At 42.3% G+C, this 25,497-nt stretch overlaps 2 protein-coding genes and 2 gene segments (V, D, J or C); 1 reads left to right on the top strand and 3 right to left on the bottom strand.

Moving 5' to 3' along the window:
• Nucleotides 1-25,497, top strand: part of LOC106097251 (zinc finger protein OZF) — a 126,940-nt gene that overhangs the window by 63,672 nt on the left and 37,771 nt on the right.
• LOC102079862 (caspase-1-like) lies at nucleotides 762-7,649 on the bottom strand. Its single transcript, XM_019363247.2, has 11 exons — nucleotides 5,775-7,649; nucleotides 5,217-5,422; nucleotides 4,976-5,015; nucleotides 4,640-4,813; nucleotides 4,350-4,551; nucleotides 4,089-4,229; nucleotides 3,892-4,001; nucleotides 3,556-3,643; nucleotides 2,325-2,376; nucleotides 2,117-2,163; nucleotides 762-1,942 (listed from the first exon to the last, which is right to left on the bottom strand). Exons 2-11 carry the CDS (start codon nucleotides 5,222-5,224, stop codon nucleotides 1,389-1,391), a joined length of 1,416 nt encoding a protein of 471 aa, XP_019218792.1. The 5' UTR covers nucleotides 5,225-5,422; nucleotides 5,775-7,649; the 3' UTR covers nucleotides 762-1,388.
• Nucleotides 19,107-19,784, bottom strand: LOC112842818 (T cell receptor alpha variable 19-like; the record flags this gene model as incomplete). The annotated part of the segment is given in 2 exon segments: nucleotides 19,107-19,432; nucleotides 19,523-19,784. Coding segments are annotated over 2 exon segments (372 nt in total), but the record flags the coding sequence as incomplete, so codon positions are not given.
• Nucleotides 22,332-24,471, bottom strand: LOC112842895 (T cell receptor alpha variable 3-like). The segment is given in 3 exon segments: nucleotides 22,332-22,395; nucleotides 23,776-24,082; nucleotides 24,196-24,471. Coding segments are annotated over 3 exon segments (426 nt in total).

Below are 25,497 nucleotides of genomic sequence, written 5' to 3'. Positions count from 1 at the left end.
AAATTGAATTGAATTGAATTGAATTGAATTGAATTCCATGAATAAACCAGCTTCAGCATTGGTGTGGTTGTGGTCGGAGGATGAGGAGCCATGCTCCCTCTTCCTCTTGGAAGACTGCCCCGTGGCTCAGTCCTGCCTCCTTGCCTGGGTGCTCCAAGGACACCAGACTAAGCCAGTGAATCTTGTGCCTAAGTTTACCCAGACTACCTCAGTTAGGTACAACGAGAGCAGGCAAACCCTGAGAGTTTCGTGATCCCAGGCAACCAGCGCAGTGTCAGCAGCCTATCAAGAAACACTGTTCCAGGTTTATGTAGACGACATAGTTAGCTGCTGTTCCTCTCATTCAGTATTATTAAAGTGAACTGAAATTCTGTAGTCTGCATTTCATGTTGTGCAGTCTCATTTAACTAAAGTTGGTGCTACAAGTTGTTGTATAAACTTCCTAAGATTAAAACCACTCATGGGTCTGATCGTGTTAATGACTATTACATATCTGGACTTCATATGATTGTTGGGTTTCTCACTGTATGTATTATTGCAGGGTCTACCTTACAATATAGAGCACCTTGAGGCGACTGTTGTTGTGATTTGGTGCTGTGTAAATAAAATTGAATTCAATTTAAACATCATGATGAATTTCTCATCTAAAGCTCTCATTAAAAGGCTCCAGGTGAGGAAAAACTTGGTTTTTGTATCAGTGATTTTAAGATACTCGAACCAGAAGAAATACACTTCACACAAAGCACATCAGTATAGAAAATTGAATATCAATATATATTTAGTCTTTATCACACAAAGAACATTGTTCAAGCAGGGATTTCTCTTTCTGATCAGCAGTGCAAAATATTTTCTCAGACCAATGTCAGAAGAGCTTTGGTGCAGTGGTTAGCACCGTTACCTCACAGCAACAAGGTCCTGAGTTCACCTTCACCTTCATGTGTGGAGTTTGTATGTTCTCACCTTGTTTATTTGGATTCTCTCTGCGTGCTCCAGCTTCCTCTCACAGTCCAAAGACATGCAGTTAGTGGAATAAAGTTAATGTTAGCCCTGTATCAGATTTGTGACCTGTCCAGGTTGTACCCTGGCTCACACTCTACGGTTGCTGGAAGCTTCAATCTTCAACGGATTGAAATGAAGAAGGAATCATTTAGAGCAGTTTAAAACATTAAATCATTGAATCCATGAATCTGAAAGTGTTTTTGAGTGCAGACTGAAAGGTCTATTTAGCAGTGCTTTTCAGAGGAGAGTTTTTATACTGAACTAAGCACAGACTCACTGAAGAATTATGAAACCAAGCTTCAGATCCAGGATACAGAGGTTGTTTGCATCAGAGATGGATCGGAGTGTCAGAGGAAAAGCTGTGCCAGCAGGATGGTCCACATACACTGCTACTCTGTTGGAGGATAGCAGTGTACATGGACTGGCTTCATTATTCTCACTGAGGAATTATGAGACCAGACTCCAAATCCAGGATACAGAGGTTCAGTGAATGTGGTGTTGAAGGTGTGGAGGTGGATCAGAGAGTCCAAGAAGATACTGTAGAAGGACAGAGTGCCAGCAGGATGGTCCACATACACTGCTACTCTGTTAGAGATAACGTCGTTGGGGATGAAGGTTTCTGTGTTATTATGCAAGACAGAGTAAGAGTAAGAGCAGTCCAGACTCCAGGACTGACTGTTCAGTCCAAACAAGCAGTCATCACTGTGTCCTCTCCTCTTGATTCCTTTGTAGCTCACTGCTATAGAAACATATCCACTCCACTCAACCTCCCAGTAACAATGACCAGTCAGCCCATTTGTGCACAGCAGCTGAGGGCGGTCAAATCTCTCTGGATGATCAGGATATGGCTGCTGTGCATTCAAACGCATTACCTTTCTGTTGTTGTCAGACAGGTGGATCCATTTGTATACTGTGTTTGGGTCGATTGTGAGTTGATAGGAATCTGATGGAGAGAACAAATAAATCCAGCTGCAGTTATTGATCGATCATCTATTCATTGATCGGCTCTTTGATGGTGACTCCTGATATCAGAGATATAAATGAGCGACACAATAGTTTAAAGATGGTTGGATTTGTGCTGTTTTGTTTCCAAGAATCATCATAAAATCAAACTTACACTTCTTCAGACCCGAGCTCACCCGTCGGACGCCATCAGGCTCCACCCTGCAGGGAGAGGAGGGGTCAAACCAGCACAGTCGTTGGCAACATGCTAACATGGACGTCGCATCACTCATACTGTTATAGAGGGAAGACTTCATGTAACTCTTACATCTGCATAAAACAAACAAACAGGCTGAGTGAAGGTGGCAGGGATCTGTTCATACCTGTTTAGAGACTCCTTTCCTGCAGACCACTGCTTCACTTCTTCAGGTGCATCTTGAATCAGAATTGCTCTTTTAAAATCAAATATTAAAATTTTCACACCACCTACATGTTTTTTTTTAAATGAGATAGAACAAAAGTAGGAACTCAAACTGTTTTTTCCTCATATATCAGTTGAGTGAAAGCAGCAAAGCCACCAAGAGACTTTGATGTGCTGACATTCGTCCTCTGCTTGTGATGGTCACTTTTAGTAATTATCTACATAAACTACTGAAGAAGACTGATGGATTCAACGCATCCATCAGAATATAAATATGTGTGCATGTTAGATAGAAAGCTCTTACATAGAATAGGTGAATGAGGCAAGTTGCATAAAGCACTTTGCGTCCTCAGATCAAGTAGAAAAGAGTTAAATAAGAACCGTTTATTCAATCTAAGCAGCTTTGGAAAACGGCGACTGGACCCCATTAAGTTTTTTGAAGAGGGTTCTCCTTCAGTATTTAAACTCTAGTGGGAGTTGTCCACTTAAGAGGATCATTAGCACACTATTGATAATGTGCCTCATCACAAGATCCAAGTTATGAAAAAAGGTGTGGGTCATTATCAGCAGAGGTTTTGGATGAGACTATGGTGAAACCTCGCCTCACTCTATCATGTGACCCATTGAGATCACCGGACGCAAGATGTGAGTAGCGGTTGAGGTGCCTGGGAAGACTCAACATAACTGGAGTATAGATGGTTGTTGACAGCTGCTGTGTCGATCAGGTGAACTGTGAACTCAGAAAAGTTCCATCAGATTTTTCAGCCACCTTAAAGTACCATCAGGAAAGCTTCTGGTTGTTAATGGTTTCATTTTTCAGCCCCAAACACACTGACAATGCAGTAAAAGCATAGCTGGATAGAAAACACAATGAAACACTGTGAGCCATGCACCGGCTTCCTCAGAGCCTGGACCTCATTATTGAAGCCATGTGGGATCATCGAGGTCTCTCATATGGACTGATGCCACACAGAGCTGTCCACTGGGAAATTAATGTTGTGGGATACTTTTCTGTTTTGTTCATCATCATCATCATCATCTTTACTTTTTAGTTCCATCAGTCGCTCATCGATGTGAATAATGTGTGAAATGTGTGAATAAACCATACTGAACATTTCATGCAGTCTCATGTGTCCTGTCATCCCAAAACAACACAAAATTTTAAAGTCACATCAAAAATCTGTAACACTAACTTTGAAACAGGTAGAAGCGCTTTGTCAGAGTGTCTCTCTCTTTGGTTGGCATCTGTTCAGATGGGAATTCTTCAAAGCTTTGCATGACCTGTTGGTTAGACTGCACTTTAACATGATTCCACACACAGAGGTCGATTTTATTGTCGGCAACACAAGACCCTGTGTTTCTGAGTGTGGGCTCAGTTCAGGCCTTTACGAGTGCATTTTTAATATCAGATAGATAGATAGATAGATAGATAGATAGATAGATAGATAGATAGATAGATAGATAGATAGATAGATAACCTCTTGTAGTATGTATTTGTGTATTCCATATATTCCACTTGCCAAACTTACCATTCTGAATATTTCCTCAATGTCATCTGTAAGGCAGTGCTTCCTGACAGCCTCAAAGATATGTTGGATAAAGGCCGAACCGTATGTTTCATGTTTGTATGAACCTGTGCCTGCAAGCAAACAGAAACAGATCATATCTGTAGTTAGGCGGTGTTTGATCGTTATAAATGTTACTTATTGGAAGGTGGTGCACTTACAAGTGGTGCTGGAATGAAAAATGATGAAATCCTTTTCATTCTGTGCCCGAGGACCTTTGACAGAGTTCACTGACAGAGATTCGATGTCGTCTGTGGGCACAAATTGTTTTCTATCAAGTAAATCCGCCGATTCCTCCCCCACTGAAACAAACACACAGACTTATTGAAACGTGTTGATCTTTTACCTTTTCAAATGAACAAATATTAACAGTAAATTCATTCATGCTGTTTGTTGGGTGTGTGAGGACAGATGAGAATCACCTCCTCTGCAGGCGTGAATAATGATGATCTTTGGTTTGTCCTTCAGTGCAGGACAGTTCTTTGTGTTTAAGAGCTGAAAGATTTGGTCAATTTCAAACTCCTCAGTTCCCGTGCCTCCATAACACACCAAAGTCACAAACACACTGTCTGTGAGGGCCAGTTTTGGGTGTTCAGAAAATTCTTTCAGAGGTTTATCGATCATCTGTGAGAACAAATCAGTCACTGGATCATTTAACCAGTTTGTAAAACTGGGTGCAAGTGAAGAAATATTTTCTGCTTTTAAAAGTTACCTTTGCAGTAATGTCCCCACATCTCACTACCTCATATCCAAGAGTTTGAAGTAGATTTTGCATGACTTTCTCATCTTTCGCAGCTCTACATTTGTATAAACTTGTAGTAAACGTTTCAGTATTGATCAGCAGGGCGATGCGATTTGACTGCGATTGTTGAGTCACTGGGTAAATCTGAGAGACAAAATGGAAAATCTTCAGATCATTTTAACACAAGCTGATTTTTTTTAAATGCAGTCATTTGCAGTAATTATTATTATTATTGGTTTGAAAGTTACTACAAGAGGCTAAGATCAAACAATCAACATATCTAATATGAATTATACAGTAACATACTTTTTTACCCCGACTGTCTGTCCACGTCTCCATCTTTGACCTGGAAAGAAATCAGAGGACCTTTTGAGCTGGAGGAACAGAACGTGTCACATCACATCATCTCTGCTTCTTGTGGATTATTCAGGACTGATTTTTAAAATAATATCAATGAGAAAATGTATTGCTGATACTGAATAATTGATAATAAGACTTGAGCCTAATAAACCTGAAGACTATTGAATGTAGATACACGGGATCCTACTCAGGCATTAACGTGAGATTTGGCAGGTGGGGAAACTGTAAGCCCAGGTGCAGTGGGGCAGCGTGGGGGACTTGGAAATGAGACACTGTAGCTCCACTCAGTGTTTCTTTGTATCCAGGCTGTGATCAGCTGAAGCTGCTCTTTGTGGATTTAACCGACCGAATTCAGATGTTACATATTTCCAGCTTCTAGCCACCATGAAAAACCTAAAAACATAGAATTTAGTGAATTAACTCAAACAGCACCTTACAGTTAAACAATCTCTGATTAAATGTATGCAAGCAGCACAGCTACTCTTCACCAGTCCAAGTTTACCCCTCTCAGCTTTACCACAGTACTGCAAACTTAACACTTTCACTAACATAAAATCGGAATAATTTAATTTCTGTCCCGAGATGTTTCACAATATGAAAACAAAATAATCATGTTCCTCTCATGTCTTCTTTCTTTGCAACATTCTCCATCTCTGATGTGACAGATGAAAGAAAAACCTCCTTCAAACAGAAACATCTACTGCTGCTGCTAAGACAAATGAGAAATGAAGAATCAGAGACTTACAGCAGAGATGCTGAGTCCTGGTTGTCCTCTGATTAAAGAGCTCAGACTGCTCAGAAGAGAAGGACTCAACTTTACCTGAACTGGAGACACCTGCTGACTGACTGACTGACTGACTGACTGACTGACTGACTGACTGACTGGGTCCTCTTTTATACTAAGCTGGAATCTAGTTAGAATTGTTTTTCTTGAAGATAACGTGAAGGCTGAATTCTTTGGACCAAACTGGTTTTGCTTTGGCTGTTTGGGAGGTTTCCAGTGTCCTGAAAAGAAACTCACTGAACTGGTTTCACAATATGCCAGAACAAACACAGGAATGAGGCTCACTTTCCTTTACACAGGTGATATGTTTGCTTCTTCACTGATTAACTCATGAACATGTTTAGAGATAATTCAGGAACTACTTGATGTAATGTTCCTCCACGAATCCCCACCTTATCATGGTGGAGGGATATGATGCCAAACGATACCAGGAGCTCTGTTTTCAATGGTAATTTGCCCCTGGTAGGGTCCCTATATGCACACTGGTCCTGAGTGAGGGGTAAGACTAAGAATAAATCAGAAGACATCCATGCTGCATTGACCAGTGGACCATGTCTGGGTACGTGGGATGGGGTTTCTGAGGCTCTAAGCTGGACCAGGCCCAGGGGAGGGGCTCCACAGAGCGTGCTTTGCAGCCAGGCACTCTGTGAGTGGATGGACCACAGACAACCAGAGCAATGTGGGTTAGGTGGCAGCCAAAGTTGGAGGCCCTGGCGATAACCCAAGGGTGGATACATCTGTTTCCCCCAGCTTGATGCCTTTATGTTGGGATTTTTCCTGGTGGACAAGAGAGTTGTTTCCCTGGAACGGGTTCTGTCTGTTTGCACTTTTGCACCAAACCTGGGCTTGTGTTTGGTTGTTGGATGGAAGTTTTGTGCTTTTTAAAGTCTATCTAACATTAGTTGGAAGGAACCCTGAAATACTGGAGTAGGTCACAGTTTCAGGCTGTTTGTGTCCTGCTTCAGGATGGGACTGCCAGTGTCAAAGTTTGAACTGAGAGATCATTTTCTTTCTGACTCACAGCAGAAGAATGAGGCCGCTCAGCAATGCTGTGTCAAACCTGGCCTGCAGGTAAACGTTGCATTAGGACAGATAATAAGTATAGATTAGATGATTTCCTGAAGAAGCAGCGTCAGGGGAAAGCCCTTCATTAAAAATCCAAAACTTCTTCATGATCAGTGTGTTGGACTCAGGACATAAACCAGACCAAGAGTTAGCTTTCAAGCAGCACCAGTTTGAGTTGCCAAATTTCAACTAACACAAATGTTTGTTTGTCAAAAGATTATGAATATAAAAGAAAGAAGACCAACTGTTAATTTCTGCTGCTTGTATCAAGCTCAGAAGCTAAAAATGCAGGACCTGGTTCTGATCACAGGTTCCAGGTCATCTCTAATTTCCTCCATCAGCTTCATTGACCATGGGCCAGTGACATTATATTGACCACATGCTGTCTGACTGAGCTGTGTGAATTCCTTAAATATTCTTGTACAAAACAATAAAGTGAGAAAATCACGTCCCCACTGTTCCAGCATGTCTTTAGTTCAAATCTCTCAGGTTGTCACATTCACAGTTCCTCCTCTGTTTTTCTTCTCTTTAGTATTTCCTCATGTTTCTGATGCTTCCCCGTCTATCTAATCCTCTGAATTTCTAGTACTTTCCTTGTCCCCACTTCCTGATATATTTGATATTTACTCTTTGCTTGTTTTGCCTTGTTGGTTTCACACATATACAGTAATGCTGTCAGGTTTCCTCCATGTGTTTTCTTCTTGGTTTACAGCAGCTATGTGGAGTCTGTCTTTGCTGGTTCATCAGATTTAAAGTTTTCTATTGTATAATCCTGCGTCCAAAGTCATACTTTTGTCTTTTATAATCTCTGTAAGATTATAAAATCTAAAGAAGATGTGATGTTGAAATGTTGCTGCAGTTCCCTGTGAAAGAAAATATGTGAACTCATGAACTCTGCTGACTGGAAACTCCCTGCTGCTGCAGAAATGTGTGAGCGGTCCTCAGTGTTTAGATCAGAGGGAGCCTGGACTCATGTGGTGGTGGAGCAGGACTGCTGAAGAGCTCAGTGGAAGGACCCAAAGACTCTGGTCCTGATGAAATGTGGGGGGTGGAGGAGGGCATCAATCTGACATTGAAATGAAAACTAAGAACAGCACAGAGGGGAAGACTTTGAAAAATGAGAGCAGGACATTGATGTTTTCATCACACCTGAAGGAGAGCATCATCATCTGATGTGATGAGTTCAAAGAGAATAAATGGAATAAGCATGAGATGGTCTTCCTGGTTGGACTTTTAGCTTCATGTGAGAGATTTTACCTTAAAGAGATAAACCTCTGTTACTCTGTTTACTTTGCTTCTGCTGCATTTTTGCATGTCCTCATCCACTAAATATAAAATAGTGTAAATGAGCAGCTTTGGATGTTTGACAGTTTTTATTGTGTCTGAACGTTCCTACAGTTGGTTTGTGGTTGATGTGGATTTGCTGCTCATGTGAATCCTCCCACAGTGTTTCATTAGCAGCTGTAACCACAGTGACTCTGATAAAACAGGAATTAGCAGAATCCATCTGATATGAAGCTGTGCTTTGAATACCACTTCCCTCCTCTTTGAAGAGTAGTCAGATATCTGTGTTCAGGTTTTTGTACAGCCTCTTCTACACTTTGTATCACTGTGTTTGTAGAGCACAGTAGTAGAGAGCTGTGTCTGCCAGGGTTAGGGCTGTTATGGTCAGATTAGTTGATGTAGGTGATGTTTGGGTTACAGATACTCAAGAATAAACTGAACGAATAAGCCAACCCTTAATTTGGATGATGAATGTTCTGTCAGATGGACAGAAGTTTTTCAGAGGCTGAATGGGAATAAAACGGTAATTTGTTGAAAATGACAGATAAAGGGAAAATTACATTTAAGAGAAATTTTGAAAAGTTTGTAAACTACTACAATTTGAGAGATTTTACTCTTGTGGGGGGAGGGGGGGCTAGTAAGAGACAATCAAAAGTGTTGAGATTTAAAGGATTTAATTGAGAGATGATACTGCACCAGAAATGTTGAAGGGTGGTGTGTATATTAGCGTTCAAGGTATATTGTTATGAGGTGGAAATATGTTCATATTCTGTTTGTGTTACATTGTGTGCATTGTAAAGGTAATTGCAATACATACTAAGAATAAGGGTAAGTTAGGAATGCAGGATGAATGTATATTTTGCGGACTTTTAAAGACGAACAATTGTTTCCATGTTAAAATGTTTACAACCCAAGTTTTTTGCCCAAACACTGGTAAAATAAACGTTGAGGGTGGCAAGTGTTAAATGGTTACTGCTGTGCTGTTGCAAAAAAACTGAACGCTGACAAGCTGTTTTATTGTTAGACCATAATGCTGGCATGCTTTATTTAAGTTTTATTTGGGATGGTGATATAATTTTCTTTGATTGCTAATATCAGTGGACTATTTATTATTATTATTATTATTATTATTATTATTATTATTATCATTACAACATTCATTTTTTTAATTGTGGCTGTTGAGGTGGACACTTCACTTTGCATTGTTAAAGGAAAGCACTTCATTGGCGTTGTGTTACTGGACTGACCCTAAGCAATCATTGCAAATAGCAACTTTGCTATCCATTTTAGACACCAGAAGAAAAAACACTCCACAGACCTTACTAGCATCACATGTGCATAACTCAAGTGTCATCTTATCAACATGTTATGTGGTCTTCAATGTTTTTTTCTTCTATTTCTGGCAGATACAGACATTTAATTTAAAGTCTTGATGTTGCATCTGTCTACATACTGTTAGTTACTAACCCTAATGACCTGTTGTGTTTTATTTTGGACTGGGTTTACACAAATGCTCACTGAATGTGTTGGCAATAAAAGAAATTTAAAAAAATAAGTTGGATGTACTTAATTCATTTGTGTGGAACCTGTTGACAAAATAGATTTATGTAAAACTAATTAGTAAAGCACAAGGTGGCTGAAAATATAATATTTGAATTAATCTAACTTAAATTTAACATTTTACTGCCACAAATAAGAAATGTGTTTAAGTAACTAATCTAAACTATCTAACCTGTAAATATATCATTTATGTTCATACAACATAATTTGATTTAGGTAGTCTTAAATATCTCTTGTTAATCTTAAGTAGTTTTTTAAAATTAGATGAACTAAAGATTTTTGCTTTAAACTAACACAATGCAATTTCGTGGAACCTGTTGACAAAATAATTTTAATTAAAGTCAACGTTTCATTTTTTTGAGTGTGTCCAGAGCTTCTAGCAGAGGATATGTGAAGATCTATCCAAATGGTTTAGTTGCTGTATCCCAACCTCACCCAAATTAAATTTTTTTTATACAGCACATTGTAAGGTGGACCCTACAATAATAGAGCACCTGTTTCAAGTAAATACATGAAATATAGTTCTTACTGCCTAAAGCATCACGAAGAAAACTATTTTTGTTTTCATTTATGTATTACTGAATAGAAAAATGTACTTCTACTTCACAGCAGTTTCGATGTCTATATCCTCAAAAAAACAGCAACAACTGGATGAATTTATTTGTTGCTGGTTCCCACTGATCATTTCCATGAGTTGTGGATGGTTGGCTCTGGCCGTGTCTCCCTGTGTGCTTTGCAGGTTGATGAGGGTGTTCTCTGGGTCTATGGAAGGTTTTGCAGCTTTCTGGGGCCTGGAGCATGTGCTCTGGTTCTGTTACAATATCAGATTAAATGAAAGGGAGAGGTCATGTGTCAATAACAGGGCTGCTTTCTCATATTGATGTCTGACAAATTTCAACAGTTTTGGCATGTTCCAGATCAACACTAGTAAAACCAAGGAGCTGGTGGTAGACTTCCGCAGGCACAAACATCCTCGACTGCAACCACTAAACATTCAAGGTTGGGACATTGAGGCTGTGGACAGCTACAGGAACCTTGATATTCATCTGAACAATAAACTGGACTGGACTCATAATCAATGTTTCCTCTAATGTTTCATGTGTCTGAGCGAACACACAAACTCCCTGAGCGATCCCTTGGACCACTGTGAGCAACAGCAGACGTGTGCACTGTGGTCACGCCAGCATCGAATCCATCCAAGTTACATGTTTATTAAAATAATCAAATTACAGCATTTACATTTATGTTAGACTACTTTTAATTAACTGCTTTAGCCCACTTACAATGAAAATTTTAAAAAAAATCTTGTTCAGGACCTGTGTAGTATGTTAACACTGCTGGAAGTAAAAATAACTTGAACTCCAATTTTGAAAACACAACTTTCTTTTATATATATTGTTGGGAACGAAGTATTATTTTTTGTCATTTTTGTTATTTCCATTTATTATTTTATTTTTATTAATTCTATTTTTATTATTTTGTTATTACTGTCATTACTGTCATTACTGTTGCATCATAATCATGTAGCAAGCATATGTATACAAGAGGTATTGATATTGCATTCAAAGGTTCAAATATATTGGTATCATATCAACCTTTATTACAGGTCCAGTTATAACCATTTCAAACTGTTGAGTTGAATTTATAATCTTAAATGTTTATGCAGACTGCAGGGTGAAAGAGTAACTCTGTGCCAAAAGAAGACAGGAAGTTACATGTTTTTGAAGTTACGTGCTTTTGCAGGAAGTGAAACCAAAACCAGAGTTTGGATGATGCTATTATCATCTTTTATGCATTTATATGTCTGATTAAGCTTTGATTAAGTTTTAAATAGTTGTAGTAGATTGAAACATTTGTTTTATACATTTTACATAGAAGTTAAGATCATCACAACACAGGATGGCCTTAGCCTGGTTGCCTAAGTTGAGGTCAACTAAGGTGCAGAGAGCAGATGCACACTCTGTGCACGCACAGACAGACATACACACACATACACACACACGCTGTTAGGGTGTAGGTGAAAGTTGACTGATGAAGCAGTAGATGCACGATGCGAGAGCTGAGCTGGCTTACGGGAAACCACCGGGGAGAAGATGGAAGCCAGTGTACTTTTAATTGTGCCTTAAGTTGTCGAATAGAACATTTGTGGTTTTGAAGCTGATGTATGTGATGACGCAATGAGGGGGCGTCACTAAATATACTCTGATGCATATAAAACTGTATTTTGATGTTAGGAGGATGAGATTGTGGGGCTGTCTGCTTACGGAGTCCGCTCATTCTCCCACGCGTGTCATTTCATTAAAATCATCGTCTTTACTCTTTGGACCAGTGTGGTTACTTGCATTCCTCCTGTGTTTCCTTCCCTATATTTTTGAACCTTAACAATATGCATATATATATACATACATACATATATATATATATATATATATATAAAACACCCAGCACGCCCCTACGGGCGGTTTATCCTTCAAGCTCGGGTCCTCTACCAGAGGCCTGGGAGCTTGAGGGTCCTGTGCAGTATCTTAGCTGTTCCCAGGACTGCGCTCTTCTGGACAGAGATCTCCGATGTTGTTCCCGGGATCTGCTGGAGCCACTCGCCTAGCTTGGGAGTCACCGCACCTAGTGCGCCGATTACCACGGGGACCACCGTTACCTTCACCCTCCACATCCTCTCGAGCTCTTCTCTGAGCCCTTGGTATTTCTCCAGCTTCTCGTGTTCCTTTTTCCTGATATTGCTGTCATTCGGAACTGCTACATCGATCACTACAGCCGTCTTCTTCTGTTTGTCTACCACCACTATGTCCGGTTGGTTAGCCACCACCATTTTGTCCGTCTGCATCTGGAAGTCCCACAGGATCTTAGCTCGGTCATTCTCCATCACCCTTGGGGGCGTCTCCCATTTTGACCTCGGGACTTCCAGGTTATACTCGGCACAGATGTTCCTGTACACTATGCCGGCCACTTGGTTATGGCGTTCCATGTATGCCTTGCCTGCTAGCATCTTGCACCCTGCTGTTATGTGCTGGATTGTCTCTGGGGCATCTTTACACAGCCTGCACCTGGGGTCTTGCCTGGTGTGATAGACCCCAGCCTCTATGGATCTTGTGCTCAGAGCTTGTTCTTGTGCTGCCATGATTAGTGCCTCTGTGCTGTCTTTCAGTCCAGCTTTGTCCAGCCACTGGTAGGATTTCTGGATATCAGCCACCTCCTCTATCTGCCGGTGGTACATACCGTGCAGGGGCCTGTCCTTCCATGATGGTTCCTCGCCTTCCTCCTCTTTCTTGGGTTTCTGCTGCCTGAGGTATTCACTGAGCACGCTGTCAGTTGGGGCCATCTTCGTGATGTATTCGTGGATGTTTCTTGTCTCATCCTGGACTGTGGTGCTGACACTCACTAGTCCCCGGCCCCCTTCCTTCCGCTTAGCGTACAACCTCAGGGTGCTGGACTTGGGGTGAAACCCTCCATGCACATATATATATATATGTATATATATATATATATATATATACATACAAGTGGGCTACTGGAACAAGAAGGCATCGGTGGGCAAGAGACGAAAACAGGGCGTTGTTGGAATGCTACTACACAAGTAACACAAGTAACCCTGGCGGAAGGGGTTACATGAATAGGATGAGGGACCTATGGATTCTTCGATACCCAACATCCACAATGACGGCGAAACAACTAGTAGCTCAGTGTTCCAACATTCGAAAGAAGGGACTGCTCTCACAGCTAGAGATTGACGAGGTACAACATAAATGCTATGGCAAGGAGGAGTCAGGACGCCAGGTCAGGGGGGAGATATCATCACCCCCACCCGAGATTGGGTACATAGCCCCAAGTGCGATAGGAGAAGGATCGTTGAGTGCGAGAGGAACTGACCTAAAAGATAGGATCATGGCCAAGCTTGAAACCTGGATCCCCCGTAGCCGATTACCAAGATTACGTGAAGTACCCTCGGAAGGTCTGCTAGATGATGTTAATGCAGCACTACGGATGATACCTACAACCACGATTACCGACACTAACAAGCTGATCTACACTACGGCAGCAGTGATCAGTGAGATGCTTGGCTACAAGTTGAACAGCCACAAGGGGCAGTACCCTCCATGGAGAAGGAGGCTAGAGGGCAAGATCAAAGTAGCACGGAGGGAGGTTAGCCAACTAACGGAGTTGCAGAAAGGCGCGACAAAGAAGGTGCATAAGAAATACAACAAGCTGTCCATACCTGAGGCCTTGGAAACTGCCAAGCAAAGACTCACAGCCTTGGCCACCCGCTTGAGGAGGTACACCAGAGAGATAGAAGGCAGGAGAATAAACCAGCTGTTCTCCACAGAACCAGCAAAGGTGTACTCTCAGTGGCAAGGGAACAATAATAACAGAACAGCACCACCAAGGCTGGAGATGGAGCAATACTGGAAGAGCATATGGGAGAAAGACACAACCCATAACGGCAATGCTCAGTGGCTAGTGGATCTGAGGGCAGACCATAGCGACCTCCCTGAACAGGGTCCAGTAACCATCACAGTGGCAGACATCCAAGAAAAGGTCTCCAGTATGAAGAACTGGACAGCACCAGGCCCCGACATGGTTCACGCCTACTGGCTGAAGAAGCTGACTGCACTCCACGAGCGTCTGGCAGCACAAATGAACCAGCTGCTAGTTAACGAGAGACACCCGGAATGGCTAACTGAAGGTCGGACGGTCCTGATCCCCAAGGACCCCAAGAAGGGACCGGTCCCATCCAACTACCGACTAATAACCTGCCTCAGTACTACATGGAAGCTCCTGTCAGGCATCATATCGGCTAAGATGAACAGGCACATGGGTCAATACATGAGCGGGGCACAGAAAGGGATTGGCAAGAATACCAGAGGCGCAAAACACCAGCTACTGGTAGACAGAACAGTCAGCCGAGACTGCAAGACCAGACTGACCAACCTGTGCACAGCCTGGATTGATTACAAGAAGGCCTATGACTCAATGCCCCACAGCTGGATACTGGAATGCCTAGAATTGTACAAGATCAACAGGACCCTAAGAGCCTTCATCAGGAACTCAATGGGGATGTGGCACACAACACTAGAGGCCAACTCCAAGCCCATAGCACAAGTCACCATCAAGTGCGGGATCTACCAAGGAGATGCTCTGTCCCCACTGCTGTTCTGCATAGGCCTGAACCCCCTCAGTGAGATCATTAACAAGACTGGCTACGGATACCGACTACGGAACGGAGCAGTTGTCAGCCACCTCCTGTACATGGATGACATCAAGCTGTATGCCAAGAGTGAACGAGACATCGATTCACTGATACACACTACCAGGCTATACAGCAATGACATTGGAATGTCATTCGGACTGGAGAAGTGTAGTCGGATGGTAACAAAGAGAGGGAAGGTAGTCAGAACTGAGGGGATTGAACTACCAGAAGGCAACATTGCAGACATAGAGGACAGTTACAAGTACCTGGGGATCCCGCAAGCGAATGGGAACCATGAAGAGACCGCTAGGAAAGCTGCAAGCACCAAGTACCTGCAGAGGGTCAGGCAAGTCCTGAGGAGTCAGCTGAACGGTAAGAACAAGATCCGGGCCATCAACACCTACGCCCTGCCCGTGATCAGGTACCCTGCTGGGGTAATAGGCTGGCCAAAGGAGGAGATAGAAGCCACTGACATAAAGACAAGAAAGCTCCTTACCATGCATGGAGGGTTTCACCCCAAGTCCAGCACCCTGAGGTTGTACGCTAAGCGGAAGGAAGGGGGCCGGGGACTAGTGAGTGTCAGCACCACAGTCCAGGATGAGACAAGAAACATCCACGAATACATCACGAAGATGGCCCCAACTGACAGCGTGCTCAGTGAATACCTCAGGCAGCAGAAACCCAAGAAAGAGGAGGAAGGCGAGGAACCATCATGGAAGGACAGGCCCCTGCACGGTATGTACCACCGGCAGATAGAGGAGGTGGCTGATATCCAGAAATCCTACCAGTGGCTGGACAAAGCTGGACTGAAAGACAGCACAGAGGCACTAATCATGGCAGCACAAGAACAAGCTCTGAGCACAAGATCCATAGAGGCTGGGGTCTATCACACCAGGCAAGACCCCAGGTGCAGGCTGTGTAAAGATGCCCCAGAGACAATCCAGCACATAACAGCAGGGTGCAAGATGCTAGCAGGCAAGGCATACATGGAACGCCATAACCAAGTGGCCGGCATAGTGTACAGGAACATCTGTGCCGAGTATAACCTGGAAGTCCCGAGGTCAAAATGGGAGACGCCCCCAAGGGTGATGGAGAATGACCGAGCTAAGATCCTGTGGGACTTCCAGATGCAGACGGACAAAATGGTGGTGGCTAACCAACCGGACATAGTGGTGGTAGACAAACAGAAGAAGACGGCTGTAGTGATCGATGTAGCGGTTCCGAATGACAGCAATATCAGGAAGAAGGAACACGAGAAGCTGGAGAAATACCAAGGGCTCAGAGAAGAGCTCGAGAGGATGTGGAGGGTGAAGGTGACGGTGGTCCCCGTGGTAATCGGAGCACTAGGTGCGGTGACTCCCAAGCTAGGCGAGTGGCTCCAGCAGATCCCGGGAACAACATCGGAGATCTCTGTCCAGAAGAGCGCAGTCCTGGGAACAGCTAAGATACTGCGCAGGACCCTCAAGCTCCCAGGCCTCTGGTAGAGGACCCGAGCTTGAAGGATAAACCGCCCGCAGGGGCGTGCTGGGTGTTTTTTGTTTTTTTTTATACATATATATATATATATGTATATATATACATATATATATATATATATATATATATACATACATATATATATATAAAAGAACTGATGACTTATTTTCAAAAGTAATTAATTACTTAGTTACTTTTTAAAAACACGATTTACAACCTGAACAGGTGATAACGTGATAGATCTTTCAGGCCAATTCTACTTTCTGCGTAATCCATCATACAAAATGTAATGAAATGTAAAAGTCTCTTTTTTAAAACTTGTTTTATTAGTTTTAATCTTTTAACTTTATGCATCAAGCAAAAATTAAATTATCTGCAACATTCTCTGACTGGAAGAAATTAGTTTAACATTTAAACCTATTTTCTGCACATTCCAGCACATAAAATCAAATATTTTTTTTGTGTTTACACTCACTCTTTCAAATAGATGCAAGTAAAACACAGCAGAAAATAAATAAAAACAAAGACTCAGTGGTCCTGTTGCTCTATTTTCACCTGTAAAGCAGGAGTGGGGCAGGCGGATGTTTGCCCTGGTGCAGGTGTGCCGCAGCGGTCAGTGGAAGAATCCACGAGTTTGTCTGTGAATTTCCCATTACAGTCGTAGCGTACTGTCAGTACTTGCTCGTAAGTTTAGGGTTTTTTTGTAAAAAGTTTTCTTCCACGCAGTGAACAGCAGACACTAATGTTTTTGTCACTTTTTAAGGAATCAAACTCAAAGTAAAGTCAGTACTTCCACGCTTTAAACGCTGCACACTCATACTCTCTCCCGTACTCGATATATTATCCATTGTTGATCTGCAGACAGCTGTTGCCACGAACGTCGCACTCGCTTATGTCACTGTCATGAGACACTCTCGCAAAAAATCACAGTTTTAGTAACGCAGTAACGCAGCGTTCCTACGGGAAAGTAACAGTAATCTAATTACCTGTTTTGCAATAGTAATCCCTTACATTACTCGTTACTTGAAAAAAGTAATCGGATTACTTTAATTAATTTCGCGTCATTTTTTGATTGGTCGACATGGTACATTTTTCCACCAATAGGAAAGGGTGGGGGTTTTTTTGGTTTTGTTTTTGCTCACAGGCGGAGGGCGCTTTCGAGCGTTTTCCTTATAAAACGCCGTTTTTACCGTTTCTTCCCGCAGTAAATATAAACAACGACAGTATTCAGGAAGAAAACCAAACATTGCAGATATTTTTATCATAACTCTGGTTTTACGTGACCTATCAACACAATTTAAAAACTGGTATAAAGTCCACACTTTTTCCGTCAGTTGTTCCGTCTGTCCTGCTCACATCTCCAATGGTTGGACACGTTGTCATTAATGTGGCTTCACTGCACATCAGCCACGCCGCTTTGCCAGCTCAAACACCGGTGTCGGCACATAAGGACGCTGTCATAGCCTGTCAACGACGTTGATTAGCTGCATATATACGAGTGTGAATCGCATCATTGGCTGGACTATAGGATAAGGTGGCATCGTTCTAATCCCATACAGGAGCAGCCAGTCACTCACTGACTAACACTGCAAAACAGAATTGTTAAAGTTTCAATTTTAATTTCAATTCAGGTTAGATTTTTTTTTTTTGTGCGCAACACAGATTTTCTGTGCGCAGAGACCGTGCCAGCAGTGCACAATTGCGCACACACGCAGCTTATTGGGAACATTGCTCATAACTCAGACGCCCTCTACAGGAAAGGGCAGAGCAGGCTGTACCTGCTGTGGAGTCTCAGGTTGTTTGGAGTGGAGGGCCCACTCCTGAAGACCTTCTATGACCTCTTTAATGGTGTGGTCTGCTGGGGCAGCAGCATCTCTGCCGGGGACAGGAAGAGACTGAACAGGCTGATCAGAAGGGCCAGCTCTGTTCTAGGATGCCCTTTGGACCCAGTGGAGGTGGTGAGTGACAGGAGAATGGCGGCTAAGCTGTCATCCCTGTTGGACAACATCTCTGACAGCAGTGAGCAGCTCCTTTAGTGGCTGCGGCACCCACGATGTGGGATGGAGAGATTTCACAGGTCTTTCCACCCCACTGCTGTCAGACTCCACAACAAAGACTTCAACTGACCAACACACACATCCACACATGTGCAATAGCAATAACACAAAGTGCAATACTCTTTTCTGGCATCGTTGTATTATACTTAATTGTATATAGCATTTGTATTTCTATTTAATTCTATTTTATTCGATTGTATATAGTATTTCATCTTATTCTATTCTATTGTGTACAGTATCTTATTTTTATCTTATTCCAGAGTTTTTCTAATTTTTGCGATGTAACTTTGCACTTTCTGCTGTAACAAAACAAATTTCCCATGTGTGTGACTAATAAAGGTTATCTTATCTTATCTTATCTTATCTTATCTTATCGTGTATTAGTCACTTAAAATGTAATTTGTGGTCTGAGGGTATTTTTCTTTCTGAACTTTTCTTCTCTTGAGGTACTTCAGATGATTCTTATTATATTTACTGTGTTTTTATTTATAAAAAGGTAAAGAAACAATGTTTTGTTGGTAAATCCATAAAAATGAATGTAGTCTGTATCCTAATAAACTAGAGAGGTTTAACAGTGTGTGTCTCCCTCTAGTGGATGTTGTGGAGTATTCTGTTGTCTTTGCTCCAAAGGTTTTTGTACAGAGTTTTGCTGTTTCCTGTCACTGTGGGCTGCAGAGCACAGTAGTACACAGCAGAGTCAGACAGCTGAAGCTTCTGGATCTTCAGAGGAACTGATCTGTTGCTGGAATCAAGTGTGGATGAAAATCTGTCTCCAGCCTCTGTTTTCCCCTCACCAACCTTAAAGCGGCTCAGGAGGAATTTGGGGCTGTTGTTTCCATCCTGTTTGTACCAGAAGAGATAATAATTTGTTGTAATGCTGACGTTATAGAGACAGCCAAGTGTTACTGTGCCTCCTGCAGCAGCAGTCTCTTCTCCTTTTGCTTGCAGCACGTTGTCTTTTTGTGCTCTGCATTCTGTAAAACACCAACAAACAGTATCAGTGTGCTGTTAAAGAATCATGTCAATGTTGGATTGATATCAAAGAAACAGAGTTGTGTTCATACCGAGGCACATAGCAGCCAGCAGCACTGAGATGAACAGAGGCGTCATATCTGCAGTGTAGAGTAACTGTGAGCTACAGCAAGTATAAAGAAGCTGTGATCTCTCTGTTTAGTCTTCATCAACACTAAGTTGGTGGATTAGAAGGAGGAGCCTGATCACAGTGACAGGACTCATTCACAGCCCTGTGTTATTCCCCCTGCTGACAGCTTTACACTCAGCACGTCTTTCTGCTGCTCTGCTTTCATTGGCAGCAGGAAGTCTACAAAGTGAAAAGTCAGTGGTCCTTAAACACATCATCAGTGTGTGAAGGGCGAGTGTGGCTTGTAGTGTTCAGCACTTTGAGAGTCTGTAAGACAAAACTTTTTAATAGAAACACAGTTAAAACTCTGCTGTAGCTGAAAGTCAAGATCAGATAGGAAGTGAATATTACACTGTGTTATTTATTCCCCCTGCTGACATAATGTCTTGTATTCCTGCAAGACATGAAGAGAATGACCATGAAGGCTGGCTCTGTGGTTGGAGTAAAATACTGGATGAAACTGGTTTATTCTGGACTTCTGTTGTTCTGCCTCCAGCTGAGCTGTGTCTGTCATGAAACCTCACTGACATTTCCTGATAGCAGTTCTTTATGAGAACAAGAGCTTTCTGATGATAAACATGCGTTATATTTAAACTTTATAATCAGTTGCACTAAAACACTGCTTCATTTTGCTGCAATGAATTTAACAAGCTATTTCATTTTATTGTTTTTTATTTACATTTTTATTCACCAAGGCAAAAAAGCATCAAGGTATTGTGCTTTACTCATTATACTGTACTTTACTGAGGAAGAATAATATGAAAAAAAATCTATAAACCTGATTGTCTGTCACTGTTTCTGTGTTTACTTTCTGACTGACATGAAGTTTCTGTGAAATTATTTATTTAAATCTGTGTAATTATCAGTGTAAATAACCTTATTAATATTTACTGTATCGAAAATTGGCTCATAAGTGCTTATTATTCAGCTTGGAAACAGTTGATGCTTTTACTTTGAAAAGGTATAGAACCACACGGTGTCGTACATCAGTTTACATAAACTATACAGCAGCAGCGCGAGCTTGAATGTGGCGTTCTCAGTGGTTAAGAAACAGGAAACAAATGGCTGTTAAGGTGTCACAAATGGTCCCTTAGCGCCAGGTTGATGAGGGAACAAGGTTGGTATCAAAGTTTTGTTGTGTACATGTGTATTTGTTATTTCACAGAGCATAAAGCTGCTGACTGTAAGTGTAAGGGTTTTCACCCACCAGAGGGCGCTAACGCACCACGATAAGTTTGTCACGCTTAGTCGGCAGTGCAAAGGTTTACAATGTTCACTGTTATATGCTGTGCAAAGTCAAAGACAATTGTATTATAGTGTATTTTATTTCATGGCAGCCAAGGCAAACGTGCAAACTTGGCTGTACCAAAATGACTGGGATGATGATCTTAGTACCCTAGCAGGGGTGTATGGTCTAAGGCAGGGGTGGCCAACTCCGGGCCTCGAGAGCCGGTGTCCTGCAGGTTTTAGATGTGTCCTTGATCCATCACAGCTGATATAATGGCTAAATGACCTCCTCAACATGTCTTGAAGTTCTCCAGAGACCTTGTAATGAACTAATCATTTGATTCAGGTGTGTTGACACAGGGTGAGATCTAAAACCTGCAGGACACCCGCTGTAGAGACCTGGAGTTGGCCACCCCGATCTAAATCGTTCAATGAGGTAACTTGGCGCTTTATTGTTAATAGTTCTAAAGGTGAGCAGCAGGATTTTGAATTGAATAGGGTACTTAACAGGAAGCCAATGCAGGTCAGCAAGGACGGGGGTAATGGAGACACACCGTACCAGTAAGGATACGAGCCGCCGCATTCTGAACAATTTGCAGTCTATGGAGAAGAGTAGAGTTCAAACCATATAAAAAATAATGAAAGGGAGTTGCAGTAATCCAACCTAGATGTCACGAAGGCGTGGATGAGCTTTTCCAGGTGCAGGACATAATGTCTGGCTTTGCTAATAAGACGAAATTGGTGGAAGCAGGATTTAACAACAGAAAACACTTGTTTGTCGAATTTAAATAAGCTATCCAAAATCACACCCAGGTCACAAACAATGCCGAAGAGGTAACTGGCAAAGCGACCAAAGGCGTCACGGAGTTGGCCACAAGGGATATTACTGTCGAACACGATGATTTCGGTTTTCCTGTCATTTAAGATAAGTGAGTTACCAGAGAGCCAATCTTTGACCTTACGCATACGCTCACGAAAACGGTGCAAGACATGGCAAGATCATCAGTTAATTCGAAATAGATCTGAATATCATCGGCATAACAATGATGTGCAATCTTCTCAAAGATTGCGCCTGAGGGAAGCATATACAGTGAGAAGAGCAGGGGACCAAGGACAGATCCTTGAGGCACGCTGCAGGAGACAGGTGCAGCAGAGGAAAAATAAAGGCCCAAACTGACTGAGAAAGACCTATTAGAAAGGTATGACTTAAACCAATCTAGGGCGGTGCCTCTAATGCCTACTGTGTGTCCAAGCCTCGCTAATAAGATGTTATGATCTACCATATCAAAGGCCGAGGATAGATCTAGTAGGACCAGGACAGCGAAGCATCCAGAGTCAGCAACCAGGAGGAGATCATCCTGGACTCTGAGCAACGTCATTTCAGTGCTATGACAGGGTTTGTAAGCAGACTGAAATTTATCATTAATGGCATTCACATCCAAATACGGCTGAAGTTGTGAAAGAACGATCCTCTCCAGTATTTTGGACAGGAATGGTAGCTTAGATCAAGAGCGTAGATTTGGCATGGACGAGGCTAAGCCACCGCCTCTATGGGTAAGCCTCAGGGAGCTAAAAAAGACACAGTGAAGCTCAGAAAGAGGAAAAGACATGGCTGTTCAATAGGTTTGAGATCATCTTTTCAATTGGGGATGCTACAATCATCACAAAGAATGCAGAAAACAGAGAAGTTAACAGTGTGTGGCTCCCTCTAGTGCAGTGGTTCCCAAGCTTTTTTTGCTGGGCCCCCCTTGTTTTACAAGAAAAATATTCGCGCCCCTCCCCCCCCCCCCGCGCGCGCGCGCACACGCACAAACACATCCTCCAACCACACACACCCATATTTTGCTCCATTGCGGTTTATTTCACACCTCAAACATTTAGTAAACAATTAAGCAAATACAAGTAATCTGCAATAAATTACAGGTAGTAAGAAAATAAACTACTAACTCTTTTACGCTACGTCCACACCTACACGGGTGATTTTGAAAACTGTTTCGTCAACACGTAAACGGCGTTTGGAATCACCGAAAACGGAGATTTTTTAAAACTCCTTTTTTGCGTTTACATGTGGACGAGGATTACAGAGTTCGTCACGCAACGTCAAAGGTATGTGCCTCTTTTCCACGTCACGCTGTGCGCCACGTTATTGTTTACAGGAGATGAATTGCAGAATGGCAGATAGAGACAAAATACTGTTAATCTGACTTCAGTTTTTACACGCTTACATAGAGACACGCAGTTACTGTCCCTCTATTTAGAAAGGCGGAGGCGTCATGGTGTGATTATTTTACATGTAGTTGTTTTTTTTCCTGTGTAATAATATTCAACATTGCTGTCAATACATTTTTCCAAAAATGCCTCTCTGTGCAAAATGGGTTTAAAAACATGAACAGCTGTGGGATACTGTTTGTCCGTGATTTGAACCGGGGGAACAAATCGTGGCAGGATCAGCCTGATATTATTTGTATCCCGCTGTAACTTTACTGTATAAAGAGCTAACATGTCCAAAATGTCAGGAGTAGTTAGTTATTACAACAAGTGTTTGTAAACTAAAAATCAAGAATGTGGGATCCTGTTTGTCCCCAGCGCTGCTCTCGACGCAGGGAAAACAAATTCTGCAGGGGAGACCTACCTTTGCACTTGTGCAGGTGAAGCCAAAGGGAAGATATGCTTCACCATATTTGGCTTAGAATGAAGTTGGTTTGGAAACATATTCAGCGATGCTTCATCTCCTGCTTTGTGTTTGTGTGGGAGCCCCGTGCCAGCATTGTCCAAGCGTTTTGTTTTTTCCCTTTTCATGCCGCGCCCCCCTGCAATGGCTCTGCGCCCCCCTAGGGGGCGGGCCCCACACTTTGGGAAGGTCTGCTCTAGTGGATGTTGTGGAGTATTCTGTTGTCTTTGCTCCAAAGGTTTTTGTACAGAGTTTTGGTGTTTCCTGTCACTGTGGGCCTCACAGCACAGTAGTACACAGCAGAGTCTGTCACTGCAGCAGAGGAGATCTGAAGGTCCAAACGCTTTTTTCCAGACAGTTTTGTGGAGAATCTTGCAGCTGATTTCAGAAACTCTGACGGTCTAGAAATATTCATCCCTGATATGTGGATCAGGAACTCTGGCGGTTTCCCTGGATATTGTCGATACCAGAAGAAATGATCATTGAGATCTGCATCTTGGGAGTAAGTGTAGGACAGAGTGAGAGTGTTTCCTTCTAAAGTGGACTCTTCATCCTTGACTGCAGTGAGTTGATCACAGCTGACACCTAAAGGAAGAGATAAATGTTGTTAAAGACGATGTTAAACTGTGAGCGCCTGTTCCAGTGATTTCTAGCAAACAGATCCTTTAAAGACATTTCTTCTTCCTGCTTTAACTGACCTGTTAGTGTGATCAGAAACAAAGGAAACATGAGCCAGTAATGCAGTGACAGCATCTTCCACACACTATCTGTTCTGTATGCTTTAGATATTGAATGTATCTGACAGTGGGAGTCCTTTTCTGCTCTGCTCTGTGACAGTGTTGCTCCTCCTTCAGCCTCTTCCTCCTCTCATATCTCTGCATGTTACAAACACCAAAACCAAACCTCAATACATGTTACAGCTTTCAGCACAAACTCAGAAACCTCCAGTGGATTTAACCTTTGTTTTTAACTCCTTTGAACATCTTCATCACTCACCGACAAATCTTAAGAAACATTAATTTTATATGAAAAGAATTTCACTGAAGAAACCATCCATCCATCCATCCATTCGCTTATCCTTTCCAGGGTCGCGGGGGGCGCTGGAGCCTATCCCAGCTGTCATAGGGCGAGAGGCGGGGTACACCCTGGACAGGTCGCCAGTCTGTCGCAGGGCCAACACACAGGGACAGACAACCATTCACACTCACATTCACACCTAGTGACAATTTCGATTATCCAATTAACCTATCCCCACAAACTGCATGTCTTTGGACGGTGGGAGGAAGCCAGAGTACCCGGAGGGAACCCACGCAAACACGGGGAGAACATGCAAACTCCACACAGAAAGACCCCAGCCTGATGGTGGAATTGAACTCAGGACCTTCTTGCTGTGCAGCAACAGTGCTAACCACCGTGCCACCGTGCTGCCTCTGAAGAAACCAACACATTTGAATCCATTCGGTTTGTTTCATAATCCTATTATGTTTCCAGGCATTTTATTGTTTCTTGTATTTATAAAACTTCTTTGTGTAATGTTTTTGTAATTTAATTCTGTGAGAACAAACCCAGCATATATCTGATGTGGAACTAACACCTGTGGAAACACCAAATAAAACTAATTTATTTAAGTGTTCAGTGTTATATTTTTTATTGTGTCTGAATGTTCCTACAGTTGGTTTGTGGTTGATGTGGATTTGCTGCTCATGTGAATCCTCCCACAGTGTTTCATTAGCAGCTGTAACCACAGTGACTCTGATAAAACAGGAATTAGCAGAATCCATCTGATATGAAGCTGTGCTTTGAATACCACTTCCCTCCTCTTTGAAGAGTAGTCAGATATCTGTGTTCAGGTTTTTGTACAGCCTCTTCTACACTTTGTATCACTGTGTTTCTAGAGCACAGTAGTAGAGAGCTGTGTCTGCCAGGGTTAGGGCTGTTATGGTCAGATTACTTGATGTAGAAGATGTTTCTGATTCATATCGATTATCAGGAATATATTC

The sequence above is a fragment of the Oreochromis niloticus genome, linkage group LG18 (assembly GCF_001858045.2).
Source record: "Oreochromis niloticus isolate F11D_XX linkage group LG18, O_niloticus_UMD_NMBU, whole genome shotgun sequence".
Taxonomy (NCBI): Eukaryota; Metazoa; Chordata; class Actinopteri; order Cichliformes; family Cichlidae; genus Oreochromis; species Oreochromis niloticus.
Note: the sequence above shows the minus strand (reverse complement) of the source record. Positions and strands in the feature narration are given on the sequence as shown.

Coding starts and splice junctions, on each gene's coding strand:
- LOC102079862 (XM_019363247.2), bottom strand. Junction 4,814..4,975: donor CAGACAGTCGGGGTAAAAAA/GTATGTTACTGT, acceptor TTTGTCTCTCAG/ATTTACCCAGTGACTCAACA. Junction 4,002..4,088: donor TTTTCATTCCAGCACCACTT/GTAAGTGCACCA, acceptor GTTTGCTTGCAG/GCACAGGTTCATACAAACAT.